The sequence below is a fragment of the Festucalex cinctus genome, chromosome 8, assembly GCF_051991245.1.
Source record: "Festucalex cinctus isolate MCC-2025b chromosome 8, RoL_Fcin_1.0, whole genome shotgun sequence".
Classification (NCBI taxonomy): domain Eukaryota; kingdom Metazoa; phylum Chordata; class Actinopteri; order Syngnathiformes; family Syngnathidae; genus Festucalex; species Festucalex cinctus.
The window spans coordinates 12,315,031-12,338,907 of record NC_135418.1 but is presented as its reverse complement, the minus strand read 5'-3'; the positions used below and the strand labels follow the sequence as shown (position 1 = coordinate 12,338,907).

The 23,877-nt window shown below is 41.2% G+C and overlaps 4 protein-coding genes and 1 non-coding gene across 5 annotated transcripts; 2 read left to right on the top strand and 3 right to left on the bottom strand.

Moving 5' to 3' along the window:
- Positions 1-67: 67 nt before the first annotated feature.
- Positions 68-7,663, bottom strand: LOC144023292 (tubulin monoglycylase TTLL3-like). Its single transcript, XM_077528566.1, has 15 exons — positions 7,459-7,663; positions 6,364-6,479; positions 5,328-5,421; positions 5,157-5,248; positions 4,899-5,064; positions 4,777-4,823; positions 4,572-4,700; positions 4,383-4,497; positions 4,199-4,294; positions 3,147-3,318; positions 2,931-3,079; positions 2,620-2,863; positions 1,402-1,661; positions 1,089-1,264; positions 68-1,017 (listed from the first exon to the last, which is right to left on the bottom strand). The coding sequence occupies exons 3-15, from the start codon at positions 5,374-5,376 to the stop codon at positions 658-660; spliced, it is 2,055 nt and encodes a 684-aa protein (XP_077384692.1). The 5' UTR covers positions 5,377-5,421; positions 6,364-6,479; positions 7,459-7,663; the 3' UTR covers positions 68-657.
- hmces (5-hydroxymethylcytosine binding, ES cell specific) lies at positions 7,216-9,849 on the top strand. Its single transcript, XM_077528568.1, has 7 exons — positions 7,216-7,368; positions 7,490-7,701; positions 7,995-8,138; positions 8,308-8,467; positions 8,622-8,772; positions 8,840-9,032; positions 9,214-9,849. Exons 2-7 carry the CDS (start codon positions 7,513-7,515, stop codon positions 9,388-9,390), a joined length of 1,014 nt encoding a protein of 337 aa, XP_077384694.1. The 5' UTR covers positions 7,216-7,368; positions 7,490-7,512; the 3' UTR covers positions 9,391-9,849.
- On the bottom strand, positions 9,508-14,874 carry rab7a (RAB7a, member RAS oncogene family). Its single transcript, XM_077528569.1, has 6 exons — positions 14,448-14,874; positions 12,718-12,780; positions 12,417-12,543; positions 11,054-11,272; positions 10,844-10,972; positions 9,508-10,769 (listed from the first exon to the last, which is right to left on the bottom strand). The coding sequence occupies exons 2-6, from the start codon at positions 12,768-12,770 to the stop codon at positions 10,674-10,676; spliced, it is 624 nt and encodes a 207-aa protein (XP_077384695.1). The 5' UTR covers positions 12,771-12,780; positions 14,448-14,874; the 3' UTR covers positions 9,508-10,673.
- Positions 14,875-16,303: 1,429 nt separating this feature from the next.
- trnaf-gaa (transfer RNA phenylalanine (anticodon GAA)) lies at positions 16,304-16,376 on the bottom strand. Its single transcript has one exon. It is a non-coding gene; the product is annotated as a tRNA-Phe (tRNA).
- Positions 16,377-16,620: 244 nt separating this feature from the next.
- On the top strand, positions 16,621-23,563 carry rpn1 (ribophorin I). The gene is made up of 10 exons (XM_077528567.1): positions 16,621-16,981; positions 17,984-18,048; positions 18,139-18,445; positions 18,522-18,731; positions 18,805-18,997; positions 19,782-19,881; positions 19,959-20,097; positions 20,922-21,041; positions 22,499-22,744; positions 22,811-23,563. The coding sequence occupies exons 1-10, from the start codon at positions 16,754-16,756 to the stop codon at positions 22,991-22,993; spliced, it is 1,791 nt and encodes a 596-aa protein (XP_077384693.1). The 5' UTR covers positions 16,621-16,753; the 3' UTR covers positions 22,994-23,563.
- Positions 23,564-23,877: the final 314 nt, after the last annotated feature.

Here is a 23,877-nt window from a genome sequence, read left to right as displayed (position 1 = left end):
CCAAACTTATGAGGGTAAGAGGTACAGTAGCTTAAATGTAAAGTAAAGCGACAATGAAATAAAAATAACAAGCAAATACATTCTTACTTTATTAAGAGATAAAGAGATAAAACATCTTTGAAGTGCATTAAATGGTTTTTGGTCAATAACTCTTCAGCACAGCAACAAATATATTTGACTAGTGTACACATATTATAAAACCGCGTTGAGAGGAACTAGTTGAGGTGGCTCGGGCATCTGGTTTGAGTGCCTCCTGGACGCCAACGTGGAGAGGTATTCCGGGCATGTCCCACTGGCGGGAGGACCCGGGGACAACCCAGGACATGCTGGAGAGACGATGTATCTCGGCTGGCCTGGGAACGCCTTGGGATCCCGCCGGAGGAGCTGGCTGAAGTGGATGGGGAGAGGGAAGTCTGGGCTTCCCTCCAAAAGCTGCTGCCCCCTCGTCCCGACCCCGGATAAGCAGTAGATAATGGATGGATGGATGGATGGATTGATTCTACAAAACATTGACGGCATACATGCTTGCAGATTCCTTACCATCAACCAAACTAGTTTTAAGTGGCTGCCTTTATGGATTGTTTGAGAATGACAACCTTTAAGAGCTTCTTGTTTTTCTTCTTCTATGGCATTCAGCATTCCCTGAAGATGTCTTACCTACAAGCCTCTTCGCCACAAAAAGACAGAATGTGAGCAAGCATCAAGAGGTAGGTGGATGGACCTGTGTGCCGTCTTTGGCAGGTGAAGGGTGAATGTTTCAATAGGGATGGGAACTGGTGGCTGAGGAACAGGAGGGGGAAGAATTCTATTTGGGATGTTTTTGACGGCCGTATTGGCACTCTTGACCACTTTTGGCAGAGACTTGATTTTTTCGGTTGCCATCTCCTTTTTGGTGCCACGATACTTTGGGGCTGAGCGGTTCAAAGGCTTCACAGGAGGAAGCAGACAGCCGCCTTTCAGCTGGAAGCCCTCGATAAATAAATTGACTCCTACATACTGTGGTATATCTACGGTTGCCTACAAAAAAAAAAAAAAGACAAATTAAGTAATGCGGTCAAAAGATTTGATTGTAAGCTTGTAGATTGTACCTGTTGATATATGAGCTCAAAGTCTCCCGTTTCTGCTGATCTGTCTACTTTGCGGTCTAGGACGACACGCAGCGTATCCTCCTGCACAGCTGCACAAAGACGGGCTGTGATGGGTGTAGAGGGGGCCATGGTTGGACTGGCATTGATTTCAATCAGCCATGGATGTAAGTCACGGCCTGGAGAAACAAGTAATGTATTTGATTATTTCTTATTAGAGATCTCAATTCCAATAATTAGTTATTACTTCAGGAAATTACCATATACAGTACCTGAATATGCATGTGATTGTAATGTATGTTGTTCGTTCTCTTACCTAACATGAAGTCAGCGCCATAAAGCTCAAAGGTGTTTTTTCGGGAATCCACAAGATCTTGTGCGGTTTGCAATGCATGTATAACAGCCTTCTTCATCCCGGGCACAACCACATTTTCCCACTGAACATTGTAGCCCCGACCAGACAGGAAGGTCATGAACTGTTCATCTGACCACATGTTGTCTTCTGGGATGCACGGATGGCGTTGATGAGAAGGCCTCAGATGCTTCTGGATGGAATTATTGCACAAGTGCACAGAGCTGAAAGAAGGGCAGAAATGAAGTTTGGAAATTGGCGATCCAGACGTCATGGAATACTAGATTCAAGTGAACGGTTAGATTCAAGATTCAAGTGTTTAGTTATAATCAAATCATAAATTAATGCACTGACTTCATAATTACGTAAGAGCTTAAGATGTAGGAAATGAAACTGAAATTCTATTTCTTAGTAATTCTAATACAAATGAAATTTGCTTCACTAATATCCACTTCCCTTAGTTATTGTTGCTAAGTCAGACAAGCTATTGCAGTCAACATCAGTATCCGCTGCATGCACTCCCTGGAAATATGATACAATAGTGATTCTCAAAGTGCGGTGCTAGTCTTCGGCCTACCACTACATAAGCCACCAGCAATGGTTCCTGTTAAGCTAGTTATCTTTCTATTTACTACGTAACTAGCTATCCTCGTTAGCTTAGTTGGCTAATTTTGCTAGTGCTATGGATTACTACGCCTCAAGCTAGCTATCCTCGTTAGCTTAATTGGCTACATTTGCTAGTGCTATAGATTCCTATGCCTCACATTAGCTACATAACATTGGCATTTTGGTTACCAAGCGTACAACTTCATGTTACACTCATTTCTTCAGGACAGTCAAAAATGATTTTCCTGATTATTATTATTATTATTATTTTTTTTAAAGTGATTAAACCATGTAAGCTAGCTTGATATTTAGAAACAGAAAAAAAAACACTTCCCTTCAGTGTCTCTGGATAACACATTACTATTACAGTAGGCCTACTGTATTTTTTTTTTTTTTTTTTTTTTTTTACTTTTTAAAAGAGAAACACTATGTCAAAAGCTTAAAAAGAGTCAAAATCATAAAATTCAGTTTTTCTTTGACTGGCCTATCTGCATTCGGAGTGTGGCTTAGTGAACGGTCAATTAAGGGAGATAAAACGTCGTTTCCACTTCAAACACTCTTGTATTTCAAACATACTTGTCCATCGTGTCCAATGAGTAAGGCTGCGTAGAGAAGCGTAAATAACACTTCTTATAAAACCACACGGTGAGAGGGTTCCAGTCTGTGACCAGAAACCACTGGCGCACATCAAACTTGGTGCCCTCCACCAAGAAGGGGCGTTCCAAGTACTTCTGCACCACCCACTTGCTTTCCTTGATCACAGCTGGATCGCTGTCCACCAGGCTGAGGATCTGATCTAAACGCTTGGCACATTTAATGCCTAGAAGACAGAAGAGATGGATTCATATTTTGAAATTGTTCACATCTGACAGTGCCAGAGCTCTCACCTCTGCCTCTGGACTTTGCTCCTGGCTTGATGATCCATATATTGTGTATGCCGTCTGTGTCCAGTTGTGGACAGACCTCAGCCAGCCTCTGCAGCATGGCCTTACAGCAGGTTACCAAATGATTACTAATCTCAATTTGGGCTCCGTCACTGAGTGAAAGAGCAAACAAAACCTCTATTATATATGCAACACATAAGCACATACTGCAGGACTTACTGAACAAGCAAGTAGTAGTTGTCAATAAATTCCCCCCACTCCTCCTTCGCCAGGGATGGATTAGTCTCCAAGCTTGTGTCAATGTCAGCGTGCTCCAAACTCTCCAGAAAATCCTGACACACTTTGAGAGCTGTGTTGATCATTTTGGAAACAATCACAGGATCGGGTGGTTCTAAAAATGGAGGATCGCAATCAAGTCGAGCTCTAGTGATCGACATAGAGATCCTGACGTCACGTGGCTTTCTCTGAACATGCCACAATGAGGCAGGAAAGTGGCGCATGAGCGATAATGGGCTACAATGGCATGGAGGGCGAAAACTAGCATATATCTGTCAACTTCGATGAAAAGGACATGATATACATGCGCAAGGTGGATATGATGGATTGCCGATGAAGTGTCAGGAGTTTTTTTTTTTTTTTTTTCCAACTTGGCGATGCTGCTAACGTGGAATTACGTCCTCTGTTGCTAGTGAGTGCGTTTAAATCGGATCATACAAGGGCTTTACAAGTTTGTACAATCCGGATTTATTTTCCATTTATGTGTAGTCAAAATGTCACCAAAGTTGGCAATTTCACGCAAGCCTTGGCAGTGTTATTTACGCTAGCAACTTAGCAGCTGCTAAATTGGCCACGGCCACCATTTATACCGTAAAAAGTCTTCTTAATTGTGTTTGTCAGTTGTTAAATTCAACTGTGTAATACATATTCAACCGTAGCAGCACAAATGAACGAAACAGATTATTTCCCCCACATTTTGCGTGTGGTAACAGTTAGCATCTGCTGATTTAGCCACCATGTACAAAGTGCACCATTGGCTACGCATTGGTTCCTCTTTTGGTAGCCTGAAGCATGCTTGATCCTTTTTTTTTTGCCTCTTCGTGTTGTGGCAGCTGGTCCACAACAGCTGTTAATCATTGAGCAAGTGTGGCGTTTGTCATTTACTCAAAGTGCCAGACGCGTTTTCTATGCCGCTAAAATGGTTGCGCTAACGGCCATTTTGGGACACGTGACATCAACGTCAGGATCTCTATAGCACGATAAAATGATTATACTTTGAACATGCTTGTTTTTCTTCTCTTCCTGAAGTTGATGTACTCCCTCCACAACATACTTCAAAAGACTGGTGCAAGCTGTCTTCCTGTAGTCCTCTTCAGGAGAGAAATACAATTTACAGTCATCGAAAGGTTGTACTTTTTTGTTTTTCCTTTAACCAGAAAGTCATTTAAAATGTCTCACCAATGAAAGCATGCTTCTCATCCCGTGCTCCAAGTCTGTAACAGCGAGGAAAGAAGGTGTCCGGGTCTGCTGAGTCAAACCAGTGCAGGCTCCTCAGGTTCACGCACAAACCCACCTGGAACAGATTTTTTTTTTTTTTTTTTTTAATTGAATAATCTATCGAGTCAACTCAACATAAGACAAATGTACCTTGGTGGTGAAGCTGCCTGCTTTGGCAAAATGATTGATCATCTGTTCTTTCTGTAAGATGCTGGTGTTGATGGCATCTCTTTTATTTGTCCAGTAGAAATAAACCATTTCATTCCGCACCAGGCGAGACTGAGGAATGAGAAAGGCGACATTTAACTCAAAACATTATCAGACGCTCTCATTTTTTCTTTCTTTGTGGCCTTACCATAAGACTGTACAGTCTATCTGGATCCTGTTCTTGCTTGACATCATCTGAGAAGGTAGGATCAATGGCATATAAATAAAAGAGACAAAATGTGCCATTTTAACATCACATCATCAGCTGACCATCGTCACCATCGCTGTCACCAGCCTCATTACAGCGGTCCTCTTTAACAGGCCGTGCGTACATGTGGAGGCCGGGGCGACACGTCCGCTTCTCCACCCAGCCTCTGGCCCTCAGTGAGGCCCTAATAACCGGGTAAGGGCCCTGAACGGAGAACACTTTATGCAACTAAAAGTAAGAAGTAGAAGTTAAAAAAATATATTATTACAAAATAATACAAAGCCAAATTCTTTCATAATATAAATGCATCCTTGACCTACCTTGACAGTTTTTTCCACTATGGCCTTGGCGGTCTTTAGTCTCTCCGGGTTGAGAGCAGGCAGGTGGACAATGTACCGGCATGGTGGTGAAGCTGTCTCACACACACACAAAAGACAGAAAAGAGTGGATGCTGAATGGGTTATCTGTACAAACATATTGTGAGAACTTACTGTTTTGCAGGGTTTTGATTTCAACTTGACTTTGGCATTGTTGGACCATTGCTGCTAGTTTCTGGTCTTGAAACAGGCCCACAGGTTGTTCCTCCTGTAAATCCAAGAGCACTCTTTAACACATCTGCCTTGAAGAACAAACTACTGTGAATGTAACTAAAGATATTTGGTCACGTCAGCTAAGAGGCAAAAATAGTAATTTCATGAAACTTTAATACATTGCCTCCAGACTCAAACATTCGTGTCTAGAGTGCATCCTCATGATTAATTCAGCACTTGTGATCTATAAGCTGACTAACTATCTGAGGGTCAAGTTTAGAGTCAAAACATTACAGTGTATGTACTTTTTATATCATTGTAAAGGAAATTCAGCAAGAAGAGGCTATTTTGAGCTGGGGCTTTGGCAAACAGTGGGAATTTAGGCATCTTTATTTTTAATAAGTCACATAAGTTTGTCTGATCAATAATGGTGGAACAAACATTTAGTCAACACTGGCACAGGAAAAACACTTTTCTGAACACAAAACCACTATTCTATTGGGACAATTCCGGCATGCATTTATTTCCCTGTTTCATGATTCAGCCATACATCATTATCACTCCAGGAAACAAAAACATTAATAATGTATATGTACATGTTACACACCGACTGTCCAGAAAGTATTTGTGCATTAACTTTACAGTGAAAAGGTGTGTTCAATAGGGTGCATAATGTGATACATTGATTAAAATTGATGGCAACAACTGGTTTACTTTGTCAATGTGAGTGGTCAAATTGCAGACTGCTTGTCTACAAAGGTTAGATTTGCACCTTGACATGGTGTGAGTAAACATTGTCACACAACTGCAAACTTATTCCACCCACATTTTCCCAATCAAACAAATCTAATGTTTTCAAATACATATAAAACTTACTCATAAATTACAGTACAGCCAAAATAGATTCAACAAGAAAAAACAATTTAATGTTATACCACACATGATCGGATTTGTGAAAATCCCCATGTTTAATAACAGTAGTCTCTATTGTTCCTACCTGCTAAGCTCCAAGATGTGCTGACTTTGTTGTTGAGTTTCCCCGGAGGAACGCACGCTCTTCCCCAACTCGGTTTACGGTTCCCATAACAACAACCAAGGGCGCCTCTATGCAACCTGCACATGAACACATTTATTGTATGGCATTTCATGTATTTAATTTTATTTTTGATTTACAATATTTAATAAGGTATTATGTGATATGCAATGAAGTTTTAAAGAGATTTTTAAATTATTATTTGTATTATTTAATATTAAGAGACTGTGTAACAAATGGATAACACTGCATTGCAGACTGATAGAAATTCCATTTTGGAGTTTAGGAAGTCCAGTTTCTTACATTTTCAGTCCAAAGTAAACAAAAACGTGGTCTAAGAGTGTTAGGCTCATACATGTTCAAAGTTAATTAAAATGGATATATGTTCTACTAGCCTGACAATAATCTTTTTTATTGGCAGATGTGTTCATGTTTTTGATTTTTCGAAATAGCTTCACAAATAGAAATATATCAAAACTATTTTATATAACCAACAAATAGGCTACTGATAAACATACATACATCCATTCGTTATCTGAACTGCTTATGGACGATGCTAATATAATATTTGGAGGTACAGAAAAACATTTGTATTGCAATTTAATTTCCAATGCATTTCATGAGAAAAGGTCATTATAATTAAGTGGTATAAATTGAAAACCAAGTAGCAAGAAACAAACCCCAGACGTAATAAGGTAAAGAGTCTGATATTTGAAAGTAATTTACTAGTCCATGAAAATTAATATCATACATTAGGCTACATAATATCATCCGACGCTTTTCCACCCCGATTATGCCGCCATCTTGGCTTAAAACCGTCTCGTTACGTCACAGTGACGTCTCGTGCAGCGGGGAAGACTGTCCGGGCATATCTCCTCCTCCTCTTCATTCACGCCATCAAAACACAAGTCTCACAACAAACACGAACACGCAGTTTTACTTACAACCAACGAAAACACAAGAAAACAGGTAAGCTTCATTTTTTTATAACGAGGAATTGGCGGAATAGTTAAGCTAACATTACATGCTAATTTATCGTTTACAAAAGTGTCAGCTTACTTAGTGCGTGTGTCCCGAATTTGCCTCATAGGAACACCGCGGTTTGCCGGTAAAATGTGCGGAAGGACTGCGTGCACTTTGGCTCCGGACGAGGTGAGCCGAGCCTGCTCGTACAGAAACCGACGCGGGCAGCGGAGACAGCCTGGGTGGAGGGAGGGAGACGCGGACAAATATCGACCCTCCTACAACAAAAGTCCCCAGTCCATGAGCCCCGTGTTGTTGTCCCACAGGCACTTTGACAAGGTAAACTGATCGAGAACTGGGTCAAAAGTACGCTTGGAAAGTCTTAGCATGATTAAACAATGTTTTCCTAGCAGACAACTCGCAAAAAGTGTAGGTATTCGTGACCAAAACAAACATTTTCTTGTTTTATTCGCAAGACTTACGTCACCCAAAAGAGCTTGAAAAAAGGCAGAAAATGGAAATGTAAATTTTGTCAAAATGTTCGAAATTAGGAAAGTTAAACATTTTTAATACAGTGCTGGTATTAGATCTCTTTTGGTGGTGCAGCTGACATGATGTTTGTGTGTGTGTAGGATGCACCCGTGGATGAGTGTGTTTTGGCTTCCATGCGTTGGGGCCTGGTCCCTTCCTGGTTTAAAGAGAACGACCCAAGCAAGATGCAATACAGCACCAGCAACTGTCGCAGTGAGAACATCCTGCAGAAAAAGACTTACAAGGTACTTTGTGGCAAACAGGTTTTTTTATTTTTTATTTTTATTTATAATTTACTTGGTTGTTTAATTTCACATTTTATGTGTGGTCAGGAACTTCAGAGACCAACTATTTGTATACAAGCGATTCAAAAATCAAGTTTCCATAATATGTCTCCTTTGCTTTTTCACCAAGGAGCCTCTGCTGAAAGGACAGCGCTGCGTCATCCTTGCTGACGGCTTTTACGAGTGGAGGAGGCAGGAAAAAGAAAACCAGCCATTTTTCATCTACTTCCCACAGACTCACAATTCTTGTGAGGAGAAACAAGATCCTGTCAATGAGTCAGCAGAGGCAAGTCAATGTTTTATGTCTACCACTTTGTTCAATTATGTTTTTTTTTTTTAATGTGTTTTCTGATTTGGACCTATTGTGGGTTAGAGTCTGGAACTTATCCCCCACGATAAATGGTGGTTCACGATTAACATTTGCTGAGTTGTGTTAACAGGCAGAAGACGCATCAGATGAGTGGACAGGCTGGAGGCTGTTGACCATGGCAGGACTATTTGACTGCTGGACACCTCCATCTGGTGGAGAGCCCCTCTACACCTACAGTGTCATCACTGTGAACGCCTCCCCCAATCTCCACAGCATCCATGACAGGTGAGGATCAGAGATACACCTTTCTGGCTTTGCTTTGCTTCAAAGCTTAAGGTGTTGCCTGTTTCAGGATGCCAGCCATCTTGGCCGGAGAGGAGGAAGTGAGGAGATGGCTTGATTTCGGTGAAGTGAAATCGGTGGACGCTTTAAAATTGCTCCAATCAGAAGACATATTGACCTATCACCCTGTCTCGTCGTTTGTCAATAATTCTCGCAACAACTCTCCTGAGTGCCTTCATCCTGTGGACCTCAACCAGAAAAAGGTACTTGATTTATTGTGCTACTTCAGCCACATAAATACATAAAAAATAATAATCATGCAGAGAAAATGAGAGGTACTCTTCTTCAGGAAAAGTGGGTGGTACGCATCCTTCACTGCCTTCATGTGATCGCAATGGTTACCATTTAAGTCAGCTGACATATGTGGCCATGTATTCCCCACAGGAGCCCAAGCCGACAGCCAGCAGCAAGATGATGATGAGCTGGCTGGCGAGCGGCACTTCAAAGAGGAAGGAGTCGGACGCCCAGGAGGACAGAGACAAGAAGGACACTCCTGGCAAGTCTACAGGAGCACTGCAGCAGTGGCTGCAGGGGGCCAACAAAAAAACAAAAACCCAGTAAAGGGGAATTACTGGATTTTGTTCTCATATTCAGTTACAACATGGGCCATACAGTTAATATATATTGTTGTTCAATGATTAGATGTTCGGATAGAATTTCAGAAATAAAACAGGTTGCTGAATTTGAGGTTTTTATTACCCTTATTACTTGAAAGGCAAAGACATTTTGAAACATTGCTATGCATTTATCATATTTATAATACAATGATGAATGCCACTACTTCCACCATCTCACGTTTTCGTTCAAAGTTACAGCCTGTTAGCTATCCTCTAATCCGTAATACATTTCACCATGATTCAAACAGACAGATCTGATTGGTTAAAAGAAATGTCAAGCACTTAAAGCAACTGGCAGTAAGATATGGAGACTTACATGTTTGTCTTCCCCACAAAATGATTGCAATCGTAAAAAGTCTTTGAAACAAGTTGTCAATAAAAAGAAACACATTGGTTAAGTGTACTCAGTTACAAACCATCACTATACTTCTTTCTCCAGGACTGTCAAGTATGAGTGAGATGCTGTCTTGATTTGTTTGATGTTGCACCAACGAGTGATTACTGTACAAGAAAAAGTCAAAAAGGGAACAGCACAAACCTGTGAGCCGGTTTTGTGTACGGTAGCTTTCAAGGTTATTTTGAATGACTTCACGAGTGTCGGCGGGGCTTGTAATTTGTCTTCATCAACATGTATCAATTAGCACATCATCAATAGGCAACATATTACTGCAATGGTCACATTCTGATCATCCAATCTTGAATCTCAGTCCCTAACATGTATTTATTCTGTTTTAAGGTTGTGTGAGGTGGAGTGTGACACAAAGCCACAACACAAATGACTAAAAGGAAGGGAGCAGTGTTTCCTCTATTCATGCAGTTGTGGCGCCCTGTGAATGTAAAACAATCACCACAGCTACAGGAAAAAAAAATCCAACTTTACTCAATGCAACAAAGACATATAAGATGTTTGAGTAAAACAAGTGATTGTGAAAGCAGCAATATTCAGCGAACTGAAAATGTCTGTTGCCATTTTAAAGGTGGGAAAACACTGGACAGGAATAATAAGCATATGATGTTTCAGGTGTTCTTTGGGCTAGGAGACCGAGACTTGATAGAAAAACATATGGTTCCCATACATGAGGGCGCAGCATGTTGGTCACATGGTACTCTTGTGAGCTTCTTGTACGCTGGACATGGGGGGGTCAACACGGCAGGTCATGGGAAGGGAGGATATTTCGACAAGGCATGACGGGGTGATGAGGGCCGTGACGCAGATCTGCGCGGTCCTCAGCAGCTGCAGGTCTCTGCCGAAGGCTTGGCTCGCTCGTTCCTGTCCAGCTTAATCGGCTCCGGGAACTCGTTGTACAACTCCACTTCGGTCTCCTGGTTGAAAAGACGACGGGCAGGAGAGTTGCGCATCTGCGCCGAGCGCTGCTGTGCCATTGTGATTGCCTTACCTGTTTGAGAGCGTTGCGTGCGATCGTCTGGAAGGCCTGCTCCACGTTGATGGCCTCCTTGGCGCTGGTTTCAAAATAAGGGATGTTGTTCTTGCTCTGACACCAAGCCTGCGCCCGCTTGGTTGTGACCTGAATGCACACGGAGCACGCAGAATATATTAGGGCCCAATCGTAAAACTAAGAAAGAAAAGAGGAAGTCTGGCAAGACACCTGTCTGTTCTCTAAATCGATCTTGTTGCCGAGCACCACAAAGGGAAAGTTCTCCGGATCCCGGGGGCTGGCCTGGATGAGGAACTCGTCCCTCCAGCTGTCGAGGGTCTTGAAGGTGTTGGGGGCCGTCACGTCAAACACCAGAACGCAGCAGTCTGCTCCGCGGTAGAACGCCACTCCTAAAGACTGGAACCTCTCCTGACCTGCCGTGTCCCAAATCTGAAACACGAAAAAAGGAAGTGAAACTGATTGAGAGGCAACTTGGTATACGGGTCCCCACAAAAACACACCACCTGTGTTACATGTCTTCAGTAAAGAAAAATCTAAATGTTATGTACAATTTAATTGGGTCTGAAGTGCAGCCATATATTTGTACGGTAACTATATACTATGTCATCATTTACTACTGCACTACGAAAAGAATGATGAACGGTGAACAGGAAATGGAAATGCAGAGCAGCCTTCCAAATTAAAAGCATGGATTTCAAAGCAGAATATAATTAAACATCACACACTAAACAGCTCGAGGAATTCTTAACATGGTAGATATTACTAAATTACTTGAAACACATTGTACTTAATTAATTCTTTGCACTACACTGTATTCCTTAAAAATAAGTTGTACAACCACATATTTTGATTGGAACTATCTTTCTGATCACTGGATTATTTGTTTCATTTTATTTATCTTTTTTTTTTTTAATTACTAATTGTGTGTGCTGTGCAAAATTGACTTTTATGAGCAAATAAAAAAATAATAGCACTTAATTTAATGCAATTTTAAGGAAATTTAATTGGGATATATGGGTCATTAAAAAAAAAAAATCGCAAAAACAATTTTTGAAATTGTCTTTTAGGGTGTACTCAACGCTAAATCAACTTTTTTTTCCTGCTGATAAACTGGTGTCTACTAATGCTGTCTACATGTTCTGGTCATTATTTTGATATTTTAGTACATGTTTGTTGAAAACTTGAATTTGGGGCAAAAATCGTGACTTTGGTGCCATCTTAAGGTTCAACACTGGGATAAACACAATTTGGCTGTTTGTCCTCTCAGTGCACGATAAGTAGCCGACTACGTCACTTGTCGATTGTAACGTAGTCACCCCCGCCACCTACCGGCTCAGTCGTACACGCCTCCTTAAACACCTTCTTAGCGAGTTGCTGCTGTCAATTACATTATTATTATTATTATTATTATTATTATTATTATTATTATTATTATTATTATATGAGGAAGAATGAAATGTACAGCAGGATGTAAACAATCATTTTGGGACAACAATCCCCAATGCACTTTAGTGAATGGGATAAACAGTACAACATATCTCTTAATTTGGTGCCAACGTTATACATTTCATACCTGCATTGTGACAAGTCTGTCATCCACCATGACTTCTTTCGTCAAGAAGTCTGCACCTATCGTGGCCTTGTACTGGTTACTGAACTTCTTATTCACGTACTGGTTCATCAGCGAGGTCTTCCCAACTCTTGATGGGAACCAAGCACAGGGCGCGAAGGAGAAACGAAGATTAGGGACAGAAAACCTTCATTTGTGTTCATGGGGGGGTGGTGAGAGCAGGACAAGTGGTGCTCTTTGCAGTAATGCATCCATAACAGGTGCACTGCAAACCACTTGAGTTTTATGGACGAGGACCACTCACCCAGAGTCTCCGAGGATGATGACTTTGAGGAGGACTTTCTTCCTTGAAGTCATTGTGCCTCAGCTGGAACGACATGAGAAAACATTAGGGTGAAACTCCCCCAAGTGGAAACAGCACTCCAAACAAAACATCACAGGAAAAATGCTTATTGACGAAAATGTGCAACAAGGCAATGACAAAAATAGCATTAATGTACAATACATGCACACCATAATGTATTGTTGTTTACCATGTTATCTAGTGGATGCAGCTCCACACCAAACCCCGATATCCTTCAAGTTGCGCACTAAAAATGGATCTCGTATCATAGCTTGGCCAATGGTTTGTTTTGAGGATCAAGCAAAAATGTTTAGATATATGTGCGCTCTAGAGTCTTAATTGCTAGATAGTGTCAGAAAGCTACCATCAATTCACATTGGCTTCCTTGCAGTGAAAGGACAATATCAGTTGGTGGCGGTAATGCACCATTAGAAGGTTTGCCAACCGCCAGTAGAACCCACAGAAAAAGAACAAGAAAGCATTTTCAGGTTAGCAGGTTGGAGTTGTTAGTTAAGTATCTTAGAATTACTCCACAAGGACATGTACGTTATGTAACGTTTACGAGGAAGAGAGTTTGTTTTTAAAGTATAGGACGGTTTACAAATTAATTACAACCAATGAGAAGTCGAGCAGCGTAACAACATGGACTGTTTGACTTTGGAGGTTCCACTGAGAGTTGTTAAAAGAATACCAAAAACAAACCCCAGTCACGAGACAACAAAGAATGGAACCTAGCGTTAATCATTACATGTTCTTACTCTACGAGAGAAAGCACTGATGATTTAATCTATTTTTGTTGTATATAAATAGATTATCTTACTATTGTATTGAAATTAGGCGAGGCAATGAGCATTTACTTAAACTGTGGTCATTTACAGATGTAATGACTACACCAAGCATAATCAGTACTAATAATAAAAATTTTATTTAAGCTATAGTAGCATCACAAAGCATTCCTCACTTCAGCTGAGTGTCCCTAAATGTAATTAAACACCAAAGTACATCCAAGCAGTACCGACCAAAGTCCAATCTCTGTGATTTGACTGGATTACGGTTAGAGTTGTGATGATTTTTCATTAACAAACTCTCCGGAGACGTACTTTCACGTATGTTTTTGCTTATTTCAATGAAAATAAGTAACGCTGGAAGACTGAAGACAATGCTTTTAAAGGATGCCAAAATGCTAGGGCAGCGGCGCTCCTAATCTGCACCCCATGACACATAGTCAGCGACTGATCACATGGTTGGTCAACACACGGCTAACGGAATCATGACTTGGCAAGCAGGAGTTAGCTCGGAAAATAGGGATTTAATAACCACCATTCGTGTAAAAAAAATGTTTAACGAGAAGCACAATAAATCCAGGTAACCGATTACACAGAATGCGCAGTCATCATTTCACTGCTGTGAAAACACTCCAAGGTGGCAACAGAAACCAAAAACTCGACCCAACATTTGTAACATCTCGAAAGGTTAAATCATGAATACAACGTTTTTGTTTTTTGACTTGATAACGAGCGACAGTGTGTTGTTTTTGTCGCATTTTGTGCTCGTTTTTGTGATTTGCCACCAGCTAAATCGATTCGGCTAACGTTCAGTTTCACAACGGGTGATGGGGAATCGAACACGATTCCCCCAAGGGTCGTCGTTCATATTTGCGGAGCCAATGTGTCAAATATCATAAACCATACCTGTGAGACGATCCTGTGGTCAAAAATATCAAAAGTGGACTTTTCCTCAGCCTCCGTACCTAGCGTTAGCTAACGCGCAGATTAGCAAAAAAAAAAAAAGAGGCTAGCAGTTCCTTTTAAATGTCTGTCGTAGCAAAAGTATCCCTTTAAAGCCTCGACACTGTGCTAATAAATGATATCTGTCCGTCGCGACGAACTCTCCGAATCGTAGTGAGCGCTGTCAGAGGCAGCGAATATCTCACTTGGAGATTTGCTACAATGGTGTCTTGTTGGCGTTTCCTGTCCGTCAAGCTAATGTGCTAGCCTAGCCGTTAGCCTCGCTCGCTTGCTGTCCACTTCCTCCAAAACAAGCTCCGTTGGGGTCGATGACGTCACACGCTGGCTACGCCTTGCTCAGCTGGGCCAGCCTGTACACGCACTCACGCGCACGGACACCTCCGCACGCGCACGGACACACACGCACACACACACACACACCATCAAGAGTAGGAATTTGAAAAGTTTGTTGCGAACGGCGAACAGCTGAATGTAAATTCTGATGTCATCATCAGTGACTATGTCCAGGTGTGGAAGGACAACTGCAGTAGTATGAGAGCAGTAAAATCATGAAAATAATTTTGGGTTATTCCAGAATTTAAGGACATTTGAGCTTCAAAATTCTTGAAAAATAAACCTTCACTTTTCTATTCATCAATAATAGGGAATAGGTAATAAACTATCATAAACTATGTTATGAAAATGTGAAAAATAGAAGCAAGGACATACATTTACTCAACCCATTCTTCTCGAAAACTGATGATGTCAAATCCAGCGTATATCATGTGACTCACTGCTTTCTTCTTCTACCATGCTAAAAAGATTATGGTAGAGGGTTGTGTGCATGTTATGGGACACGTCCCATGAATAATAATTATTATTTGCAATATTATGTTTGTTAAAACAAATGTTTAATTACAAGAGACAGAAATGAAACATAAACACCCCCACCCCATAAAACATTTTAACTTTTTTATTTGATATTCAATTTGGTCATTAGGGAGTGGGACAAGAGAAAAGTGGCATTTTACTCCAGACTTACTTGGTATTTTAAAAACTATGTTCGACCATTATTTTCTCCTAGTTTATTTATTTATTTATTTATTTATATGTTTGGTCTCAGGACAAGTAAGTTTACACAGAAATTACATGTTTTAGAGTTTTGTGTGTGGATTATTTAAAATTTGATCGGTGGGACGTAAAATGTCCTCCAATTTTGGAATGTCCCTTTCATCAGCAATTTCGTATTCAGGTAGGGATGGCGGTACACCAGGGACTGGGGCGCTTTAGCCTCGTCAGAATTCTGTGTACCCCCTCGTGCATTTTATTTGATATTCTAAAATTTATAAATTATCATAATCACCCCCAGCCCCGGGAGAGACAATCCTGGAGCCGTGCTAAGGAAATTATGTTTTCGGTTGTTAGTTTTCCATCACTTTTTTATTTTTGTGTGAAGATTAGGTTTAAAGTACCACGTATTTCAGTAACACCACGAGTCCACTGAAGAATGTATTGTGCAAAATTAAACACATTCTATTGCTATATGTACTTAACATTATTACATGTATCTCTACATGGCACAGTCATTTTAAATATTTATTTTGACACTAGTGTACAAAAGAGACACATGGTGTCACAGCTTGATTTCTTCTTGCTTCCTTTTGTGATAAACCCAGTGAATATATATTTATTTTTTTGTGTAGCCAGATTATTTGGTAGAAATCTGATTAGTTTTATTTGGCTGCACACGTTCCTGAAAAGATCTCTTTTTCCATATTGTCTTGGAGTTTTGCTTTTTATAACAAAATGGTTCCTCCCATTGCCGAAACCCGGGATCGAACCAGGGACCTTTAGATCTTCAGTCTAACGCTCTCCCAACTGAGCTATTTCGGCTTGTATATTCGCGTGCTTACTTTCAAGATATAGGTATAACCTGACTATAGTTTTGCAATATGGAAATGAGAGTTTTAGCGCTTCGGCTTTGCTACAGTTCCACAGAGCTGCCACATTCGCCGAACATTCGGTCTGTGTATACCGTATACTATTAATTAAAAGCGCAATAAAAACAAGATAATAAGACAAAAGAACAAGACGAGCATTCAAAGAGAGTCCGTCGCTTCCGGCGCAGACCTTTTTGACGTCATCACGTTCATATGAATGAAGCGTCATCTTTTCTCATGCAGAGTGGTTTAGTGTGACGGCCTTTCCACTTTGTTCACTTCAATCTGAACGCTCTCCTCCCGGTATTCGAAGTCTGAACCACCGTAAACATGGCGAGAAGGCTCCTGCTCGGCGCTTTCCTGATTCTCATGGCCGCTGCATGGTGTTCGGCCACTTTGGTGAACGACGAAGTCAAGAGGACGGTGGACCTGAGCACTCATTTGGCTAAGATGACCGCGGACATTACGATGTCTAACCACGCACGCTACGACGTCCACAGCTTCATTGTAACCGTGGATCCCGAGCTTTATCCACACATGGCATACATTGGAGCCTCGGTGAGAAAATGAGCGAATATAACGTCACCGCGCAACGACGGGCACTTGTTAGCCAAATGCTAGCATGCAGACACGCGACTGTTGCTGCATGTCTCATGTCACAGCAAATTTTGCTACTCGTGTGGACATGTTATGATTTTGCATGGTGCCATATTAGCTGCAGCTTGAACTAAAGTATGCTATCCTTAATGCATTGACTGCTGCTTGAGCCAAAGTGTGGTAATATGAGTGGTCCGGTAGGTTTAACAGCCAACCATTGTTATAAGTTGTTTATGTTTTGTTTATTATGTATTGGTCAGAAACAAAGCATGGTTTGAGGTAGATGGTTTTTAATTACTGTTGCTGAACATTAACTTCTTTAGCCGTGCACGTTTGTTCTAGTGACTGAATGACACGTATGCGCTGGGCAGCGTATTTCCGGCTACGACTGCGCAGAGGACCCGCCCACTTCCATAGACTGTAAAGTTTACAGTGTAAATATTATTTTTAGTTATATCGCACAGTGATTAATAAATCAACCAGACTTTTAGTCGTTTAGTTAAGCAGACGTGTCCAAAGTGGGTGGGGTCAACATTATGCTATATTTTGTGATATTTGTTTTCAGACTGAAAGAATTGCCTTTGTGATATATATTACATCTATGGCTGGGTTATATGGCCTAAATGTAAAATGTTTTATTTTCAGGTTTGGGATTTACATAGTTCTCTTGGAACATCAATGTAATGAGAAACACAAATTAATCAGAAATGCAACAGAGAGATTGATGTGGTTAAAACTTTTTTTTTAAGTAAAAAAAAAAAAAAGACATTTCCTAGTGACCCTGCTAACTTTCGCCATTGAGTTAAGGAAACTCGTTCATTTAATTTCACTGGACGCCTTTCTTGCAGAAAACGATGTGAAAGTGATTTCGCATATTTTGTTTTGTAGTGGGGATCAAAGTCACTAGGAAAATTATTATAATGTGCTGTCAGCACTCAGCAATTTAAAAAACAATATTTACAGGTGCAAGGTGATGAAGAGGATGATGGCCAGCTTAAGATCCAGGACACAAAAATTAACGGCTTAACGTAAAGCACCACTCTCATCCATTTGTAGCAGAAATACACTTGAGACTTGCTGATGTACTATTAAATAATCTGTGCATCCTTCTTTTACAGAGGTGTCTTTTTCAAAGTAACACTTCCATCCACATTGGTCGTGGGAGACAAGGTCAAAGTAAAGGTGGAAATGACATTCAGCCACGTCCTCCAGCCCTTCCCCTCCGACATCACCCAGGCCGAGCGCCAGCTGGTTGTTTTTCAAGGCAACCACTACTTCTATTCGCCGTACCCCACCCTCACTCAGACGACGCGCGTTCGACTGGCGTCCAAAACGGTGGAGAGCTACACCAAACTGGGCAATCCCAGCAAGATGGATGACATAATTGAATACGGCCCCTACCGTGAAATTCCCCAGTTTAGCCAGGTACGGCTTTATCGCAAGGTGACAAGCTGTGCTCGAAACTGTAATGTTCTAACCACGCATGTCCACTCGCGTCTAGGATGCAATGAAAATCCACTTTGAGAACAACACACCCTTCCTCACGATCAGCAGCATTACTCGCACCATTGAGGTGTCTCACTGGGGCAACATCGCTGTGGAGGAGACCATTGACGTGAGGCACACTGGAGCCGTCCTGAAGGGCCCATTTTCACGCTACGATTACCAGCGTCAGTCAGACAGCGGAATCTCGTCTGTCAAGTCCTTCAAGGTATAATGAATATACCCTTGCGCTTAATTACTTGTTTCTGTTTGTGATATGACAATCATCTTCTTTTCTCCAGACTATACTTCCTGCTTCTGCGCAAGATGTCTACTACAGGGATGAGATTGGAAACATCTCCACCTCCCACCTGCAGATTCTGGATGACTCCGTGGAGGTGGAGATCAGGCCTCGCTTCCCATTGTTTGGGGGCTGGAAGACCCACTACATTATTGGGTATAACCTGCCCAGCTACGAGTATCTCTACACTCTGGGTGAGTGGATCGGAAATACTTGCAATTAACATTAAAATAAGTACATTTTTCCACAGAGAATCCCAACTTACTACTTGGTTATTTGTGGTTTGGCATTTGAAAATTGGCCTTTTTTGCAAGTTATTTCTACTGTATACTTTTATTTGATGAAACTTTACATTTGCTGTTTTGTGTTAAGGCCAAAGCATTGTCTAATTAAAAATGTCAAAGGTTCAATCATCTTGATGTTAAAGGAACTATGTAGGGCCCCTTCATGCATTTTTTCATATGGACTTGTCATTCGAAGCAGAGAATCTTAATAGCGAAAGTTTGTGCATAAGTGGCACCCCATTGGAAAGGAATTGGAAGGGGTTAATTTTATGCATTATATATTTTCGATTAATCGGCAATCTATTTTTTTTTCTGCCAATAATCTGTATCAGCATCGGCCTCAAAAATGCATATCGGTCGAGCCTTAGAACTGTTTGTCATTTGGTTTAGGCAAAATGTGCTTTGCTTCCATCTTTGGCATCTATCATTTTTTTAAAAACAATTACTGACTTTGCTATTCACAAACTTGGCTTATTTGTCAGACATCTGCTTTCGTCGTGAGCATGCATGTTGTTCAATGTGCATTTTTGAGGCTGAGTCATGCTTTTTATGTGATTCACTGTCATTATGTATTTAGGTCTGATATTGTTGCATACATGTATGATAAGTAAATACACTTAACCGCCACAGGAGCATCTGAAGAAGTCATAACTGTGACTGATGTGTAACAAAAGCCTTCTTAATGATCTTTCAGGGGACCAGTACGCCCTGAAAATGAGACTGATTGACCACGTCTATGATGACCAGGTCATTGACTCTATGACTGTGAAAATCATCCTGCCAGAGGGAGCCAAGTGAGTTTCATCAATCAACATTAGCATTTGAACTATTCATTACTCATGTATCATATTTTACTGGGTGCTCCCATTAGAAACATCCAGATGGACACGCCATACAAAATTGATCGCATGCCAAATGAACTGCACTACACGTACCTTGATACCTTCGGCCGGCCCGTGCTTGTCGCCAACAAGAAGAACCTGGTGGAGCAGCACATTCAAGATGTTGTGGTAAGACTGCTGAGAGGGATTCATGTTTAGACATTTCTTTAACCAGCTGGTGCCCAATGGTGTGAAGGAGATACAAAATGGAAGGATGGAAGGTCGGAGTGGTCTCCTCCTCTGTGTAGAATGTATACTCTAAGTCATGGGGGTCATAGTAATTCATTGAAGGCTACATTGAGTTAGCTGGATTCATCTTGTTTGTAGAGATGTAACTATATTCAAACGCCAGAAATTCACAAGAACCTCACAATATGATCATTACTACACTGTCAAACAAAAAGATCCCATTGGAAGAAAAAGCACATATGTTTGGCCAGTTCTTTTATTGTCATGTGCTCCTATTGGCTCAGCGGCACAAAGTACAGTATCGGGATCTATGTAGTTCACAAGCTGTGTTCGACTGAAGCGGGCGAAAAGTAATATTTTGTTGACGGAGATGTTGAAAAATATTTGCTGGTACGACTGATTTATGGGAGTGCAGTAGCTGCAGTGTGTCTGATTTAGAAGCAATAATCAGACCAAGTTTTGTCTTTGAACTGTTTAATTTGGTTGTGTGGTTGTAGACCCCCTTCTTTTTGACACTGTTCACTTGAATACAGTTTGAAGATCTCCACATTTGAATAAGATATTGACTAGTCATGTACAATATTAAGAAAAAAAGAATCAATGTGTACCCTTCTGCACTGCAAGATTTAGTTTGTCACCTCAGTCATTTTAAGCATAAAACTTGTGTGCTTTTGCAATGTAATTAAAAAAAAAAATTCAAATCAAATATTGAAGACCATCCCTGAATAAGCATGTAATAGTGCACGTTATTTTGTGATCTGCAGGTTCACTACAACTTCAATAAGATCTTGATGCTGCAGGAGCCTCTCTTGGTTGTTGCGGCCTTCTACATCCTCTTCTTCACTGTCATCATCTATGTTCGTATGGACTTCGCCATCACAAAGGTTTGTTTTCAGCCACTAAGAATGCAATCATATTAGTCGGGAGTCAACTTTGATCTTTGATCATGGGATTGGGACTAGGGGTGGGAACCTCTGGGTACCTCACGATACGATATGCGATACAAGGCTCACAATATGACGATCCCGCGATTACTAATACATTGGTCATGTAATTAATCTACAATAAAACTAGTGAAGATGTAAACTACTGTTTTCTCAATGAGAAAATAGTTTGTTTTTGTACCATCAGTGACACACAATATTAAAACCGGTGTCTTCTTCACGGTAAGTAATTTAGTGCATTTTTATTTTATTTATTTATTTTTGAAACAAATACAAATGTCTTCTAAACAGAGACAACTTTCTGTGAACAAATTTGTGTCTTTCTTTAAACACTATTGTCATGTAACATGTTAGTCTGTCACATAGTCACGTTTCATTTTATAAACTGACACAATTTTTTGTGTAACATTGCAAAAGTAAATAAATAAAATTACTTAAATATTAAATCAATACAAGTATTTCTCAGAAATTGTCTGCGTCAAAAAGTCGAAACATAAAATATGTTTTAAAACGTAAAATTGAAGATATAATACACATCTTTCAAAGAAACGTATGCTAAACTGAGTCAGTTGCCGAAAAGATGGACGGATTCACCAGAAGACTTTCATACATTTCCCCACCACTCTTGAGGTGCTCCCCCTACCGGCACGCCAAGTAATTGCTCAATAAGTAATGAACAATGGAGCCGTTATAGTGGCTCTATATTAATTACAAATATCAATACTTGACGTAGTGTGGATGGTTGTTCGTCTCTGTGTGCCCTGCGATTGGCTGGCAACCAGTCCAGGGTGTCCACTGCCTACTGCGCAGAGCCAGCTGAGATAGGCGCCAGCGCCCCCCGCGACCCTTGAGGAATAAGCGGTCAAGAAAATGGATGGATGGATACTTGACGTAGGCGTATTGATAATGTAAATTATCATAATTTATTGTAATATCTATATATCATCACACTCCTAACTGGGACGGTACAGGATAAAATGGAGGGGAGGAAATGAGCCAGTAGGAAAAAACTTCGGACAGATGCGCAGCCATTTCTATTTTTCTTTCCATAAGCATACACGCTAAGGTCAGCCAAAAGAAGTACATGACCCACAAGGCAATGGTGGTTTGGGTTGCACTGGATTTCTGAGCGGACATGATTATTTATTTATTTATTTATTTATATTTTTTTAAGTCTATGGCTCAGACAGGGACGGAAGCGAAAATCTGCTCCTGTGTCACCCTCTACTGGAGAGAAATAGTATTGCTATCAAAAAATTAGATATTAGGCATGTTTAGTTGAACACAAATCTATTCTGTTTTATGAATGGCAACAGGTGCATACATGGGTAATGTTAGCTTCTGCCTGCTTAGCTATTTTGATACTCGCGTGATACTCGTGTGTATTCCTCTTTCAGGACCCAGCGGCCGAGGTGCGCATGAAGGTGGCGTCCATCACCGAGCAGGTGCTAACCCTGGTCAACAAGCGCCTGGGCCTGTACCGACACATGGACGAGGTGGTCAACCGCTACAAGCAATCTCGCGACACGGGTGCCCTCAACGGCGGCCGCAAGACCCTCGAGGCGGACCACCGCGCACTCACCAACGAGATCAGCTCACTGCATGCTCGCCTCAAGGCCGAAGGCTCCGATTTGGCCGAAAAGGTGCGTGGTGATTGAAAGATTTACGGGGTGCGGTTTGAGTGACCGTCGTCGTCATCTCTTCGCCAGGTCGGGGAGGTGCAGAAGCTGGACGGCCAGGTGAAAGATCTGGTGATCCGTGCCAGCCAAGAGGCGGAGCGACTGGTCGCCGGCAAGGTGAAGAAGGAGGTGTATATCGACAATGACAAGAGTCTGTCTAGCAAGAGGCAAGAGCTAATCTGCCGTATCGACAGTCTGCTGGATGCTCTGTAAAACAAGACAACACTCGCCCCGCAGCCGATCGTTTATGCATGCCGACCCCGATAAATGTGACAAACATGCATTTCACATCATGTCCAGCCACTAATGTGTCATCATGCGCGTTTATCCAAACACTCGTGCCTTGTGATAAAATGGATCACAGGTTGTTGAGCGCTGCCTTTGTCACATGTGCTCTGACTTTACATGTCCTATGTTTAAATCTCAATTTTTGGTTTTGTTTTGGAAAATGTTAACAAGTGCGTAAGTGTTCACTGATGTCTTTGCTCACATACACTAATTCGACATGAACATTGTCTTAAGCGGTTAGGCATGATTGGTTACTGATCTTGGCCCATTTTCTCCAGTTTGCACTTACTGTACGATTTATTGTTTTCCACACTTCCCCATCACGCTCTGATTTTATGTTTGTCACTTTTTTTTTTTTTTTTTGTAATTTAGTCACATTTTTTACATGTAGTGGATTTGTAAGAGGTGGTGTTTCACTGAGATTTGGGAATAATGTGTGAGGGGAAAAAAATGGAAGGCTGTCAAATTTCAAATAAACATTGGAGTAACAACCTCCTCAGTTTTCTGTATGCCGTTTGTGCTCATTAGGTTGCGTGAACTGGAGCCTATCCCAGCTGACTTGGAGCAAGAGGCTGGTGAAGCCCTTTTCACACCGCACTCGGTGTGAAAGTGTCGCGTGGCAACAGGAAGTTAACCCTCAAAATTTAAATCTGTCGTCCCTGACAGGAAAATACAGTTGTTTTTTTAATGACCATAACTCCTAAACCGTTAGTGCTAGCAACGTAATTCTAACGGCTTATGAAAGCAGAGAAGCGGAGCTTTACGTTGATGCCAGATACATTGCGGTTGCGGTAACTCCGGACCCAAGG

Coding starts and splice junctions, on each gene's coding strand:
- LOC144023292 (XM_077528566.1), bottom strand. CDS start 5,376: ATGGTCCAACAATGCCAAAGTCAAGTTGAAATCAAAACCCTGCAAAAC. Junction 5,249..5,327: donor AATCAAAACCCTGCAAAACA/GTAAGTTCTCAC, acceptor TGTGTGAGACAG/CTTCACCACCATGCCGGTAC. Junction 1,018..1,088: donor TTGAGCTCATATATCAACAG/GTACAATCTACA, acceptor TTTTTTTTGTAG/GCAACCGTAGATATACCACA.
- hmces (XM_077528568.1), top strand. CDS start 7,513: ATGTGCGGAAGGACTGCGTGCACTTTGGCTCCGGACGAGGTGAGCCGA. Junction 7,702..7,994: donor CCCACAGGCACTTTGACAAG/GTAAACTGATCG, acceptor GTGTGTGTGTAG/GATGCACCCGTGGATGAGTG. Junction 8,468..8,621: donor CAATGAGTCAGCAGAGGCAA/GTCAATGTTTTA, acceptor GTTAACAGGCAG/AAGACGCATCAGATGAGTGG.
- rab7a (XM_077528569.1), bottom strand. CDS start 12,770: ATGACTTCAAGGAAGAAAGTCCTCCTCAAAGTCATCATCCTCGGAGAC. Junction 12,544..12,717: donor ATCATCCTCGGAGACTCTGG/GTGAGTGGTCCT, acceptor GTTCCCATCAAG/AGTTGGGAAGACCTCGCTGA. Junction 11,273..12,416: donor ACAGACTTGTCACAATGCAG/GTATGAAATGTA, acceptor TTCGTGTTTCAG/ATTTGGGACACGGCAGGTCA.
- rpn1 (XM_077528567.1), top strand. CDS start 16,754: ATGGCGAGAAGGCTCCTGCTCGGCGCTTTCCTGATTCTCATGGCCGCT. Junction 18,049..18,138: donor ACAAAAATTAACGGCTTAAC/GTAAAGCACCAC, acceptor CTTCTTTTACAG/AGGTGTCTTTTTCAAAGTAA. Junction 19,882..19,958: donor ATCCTGCCAGAGGGAGCCAA/GTGAGTTTCATC, acceptor TGCTCCCATTAG/AAACATCCAGATGGACACGC.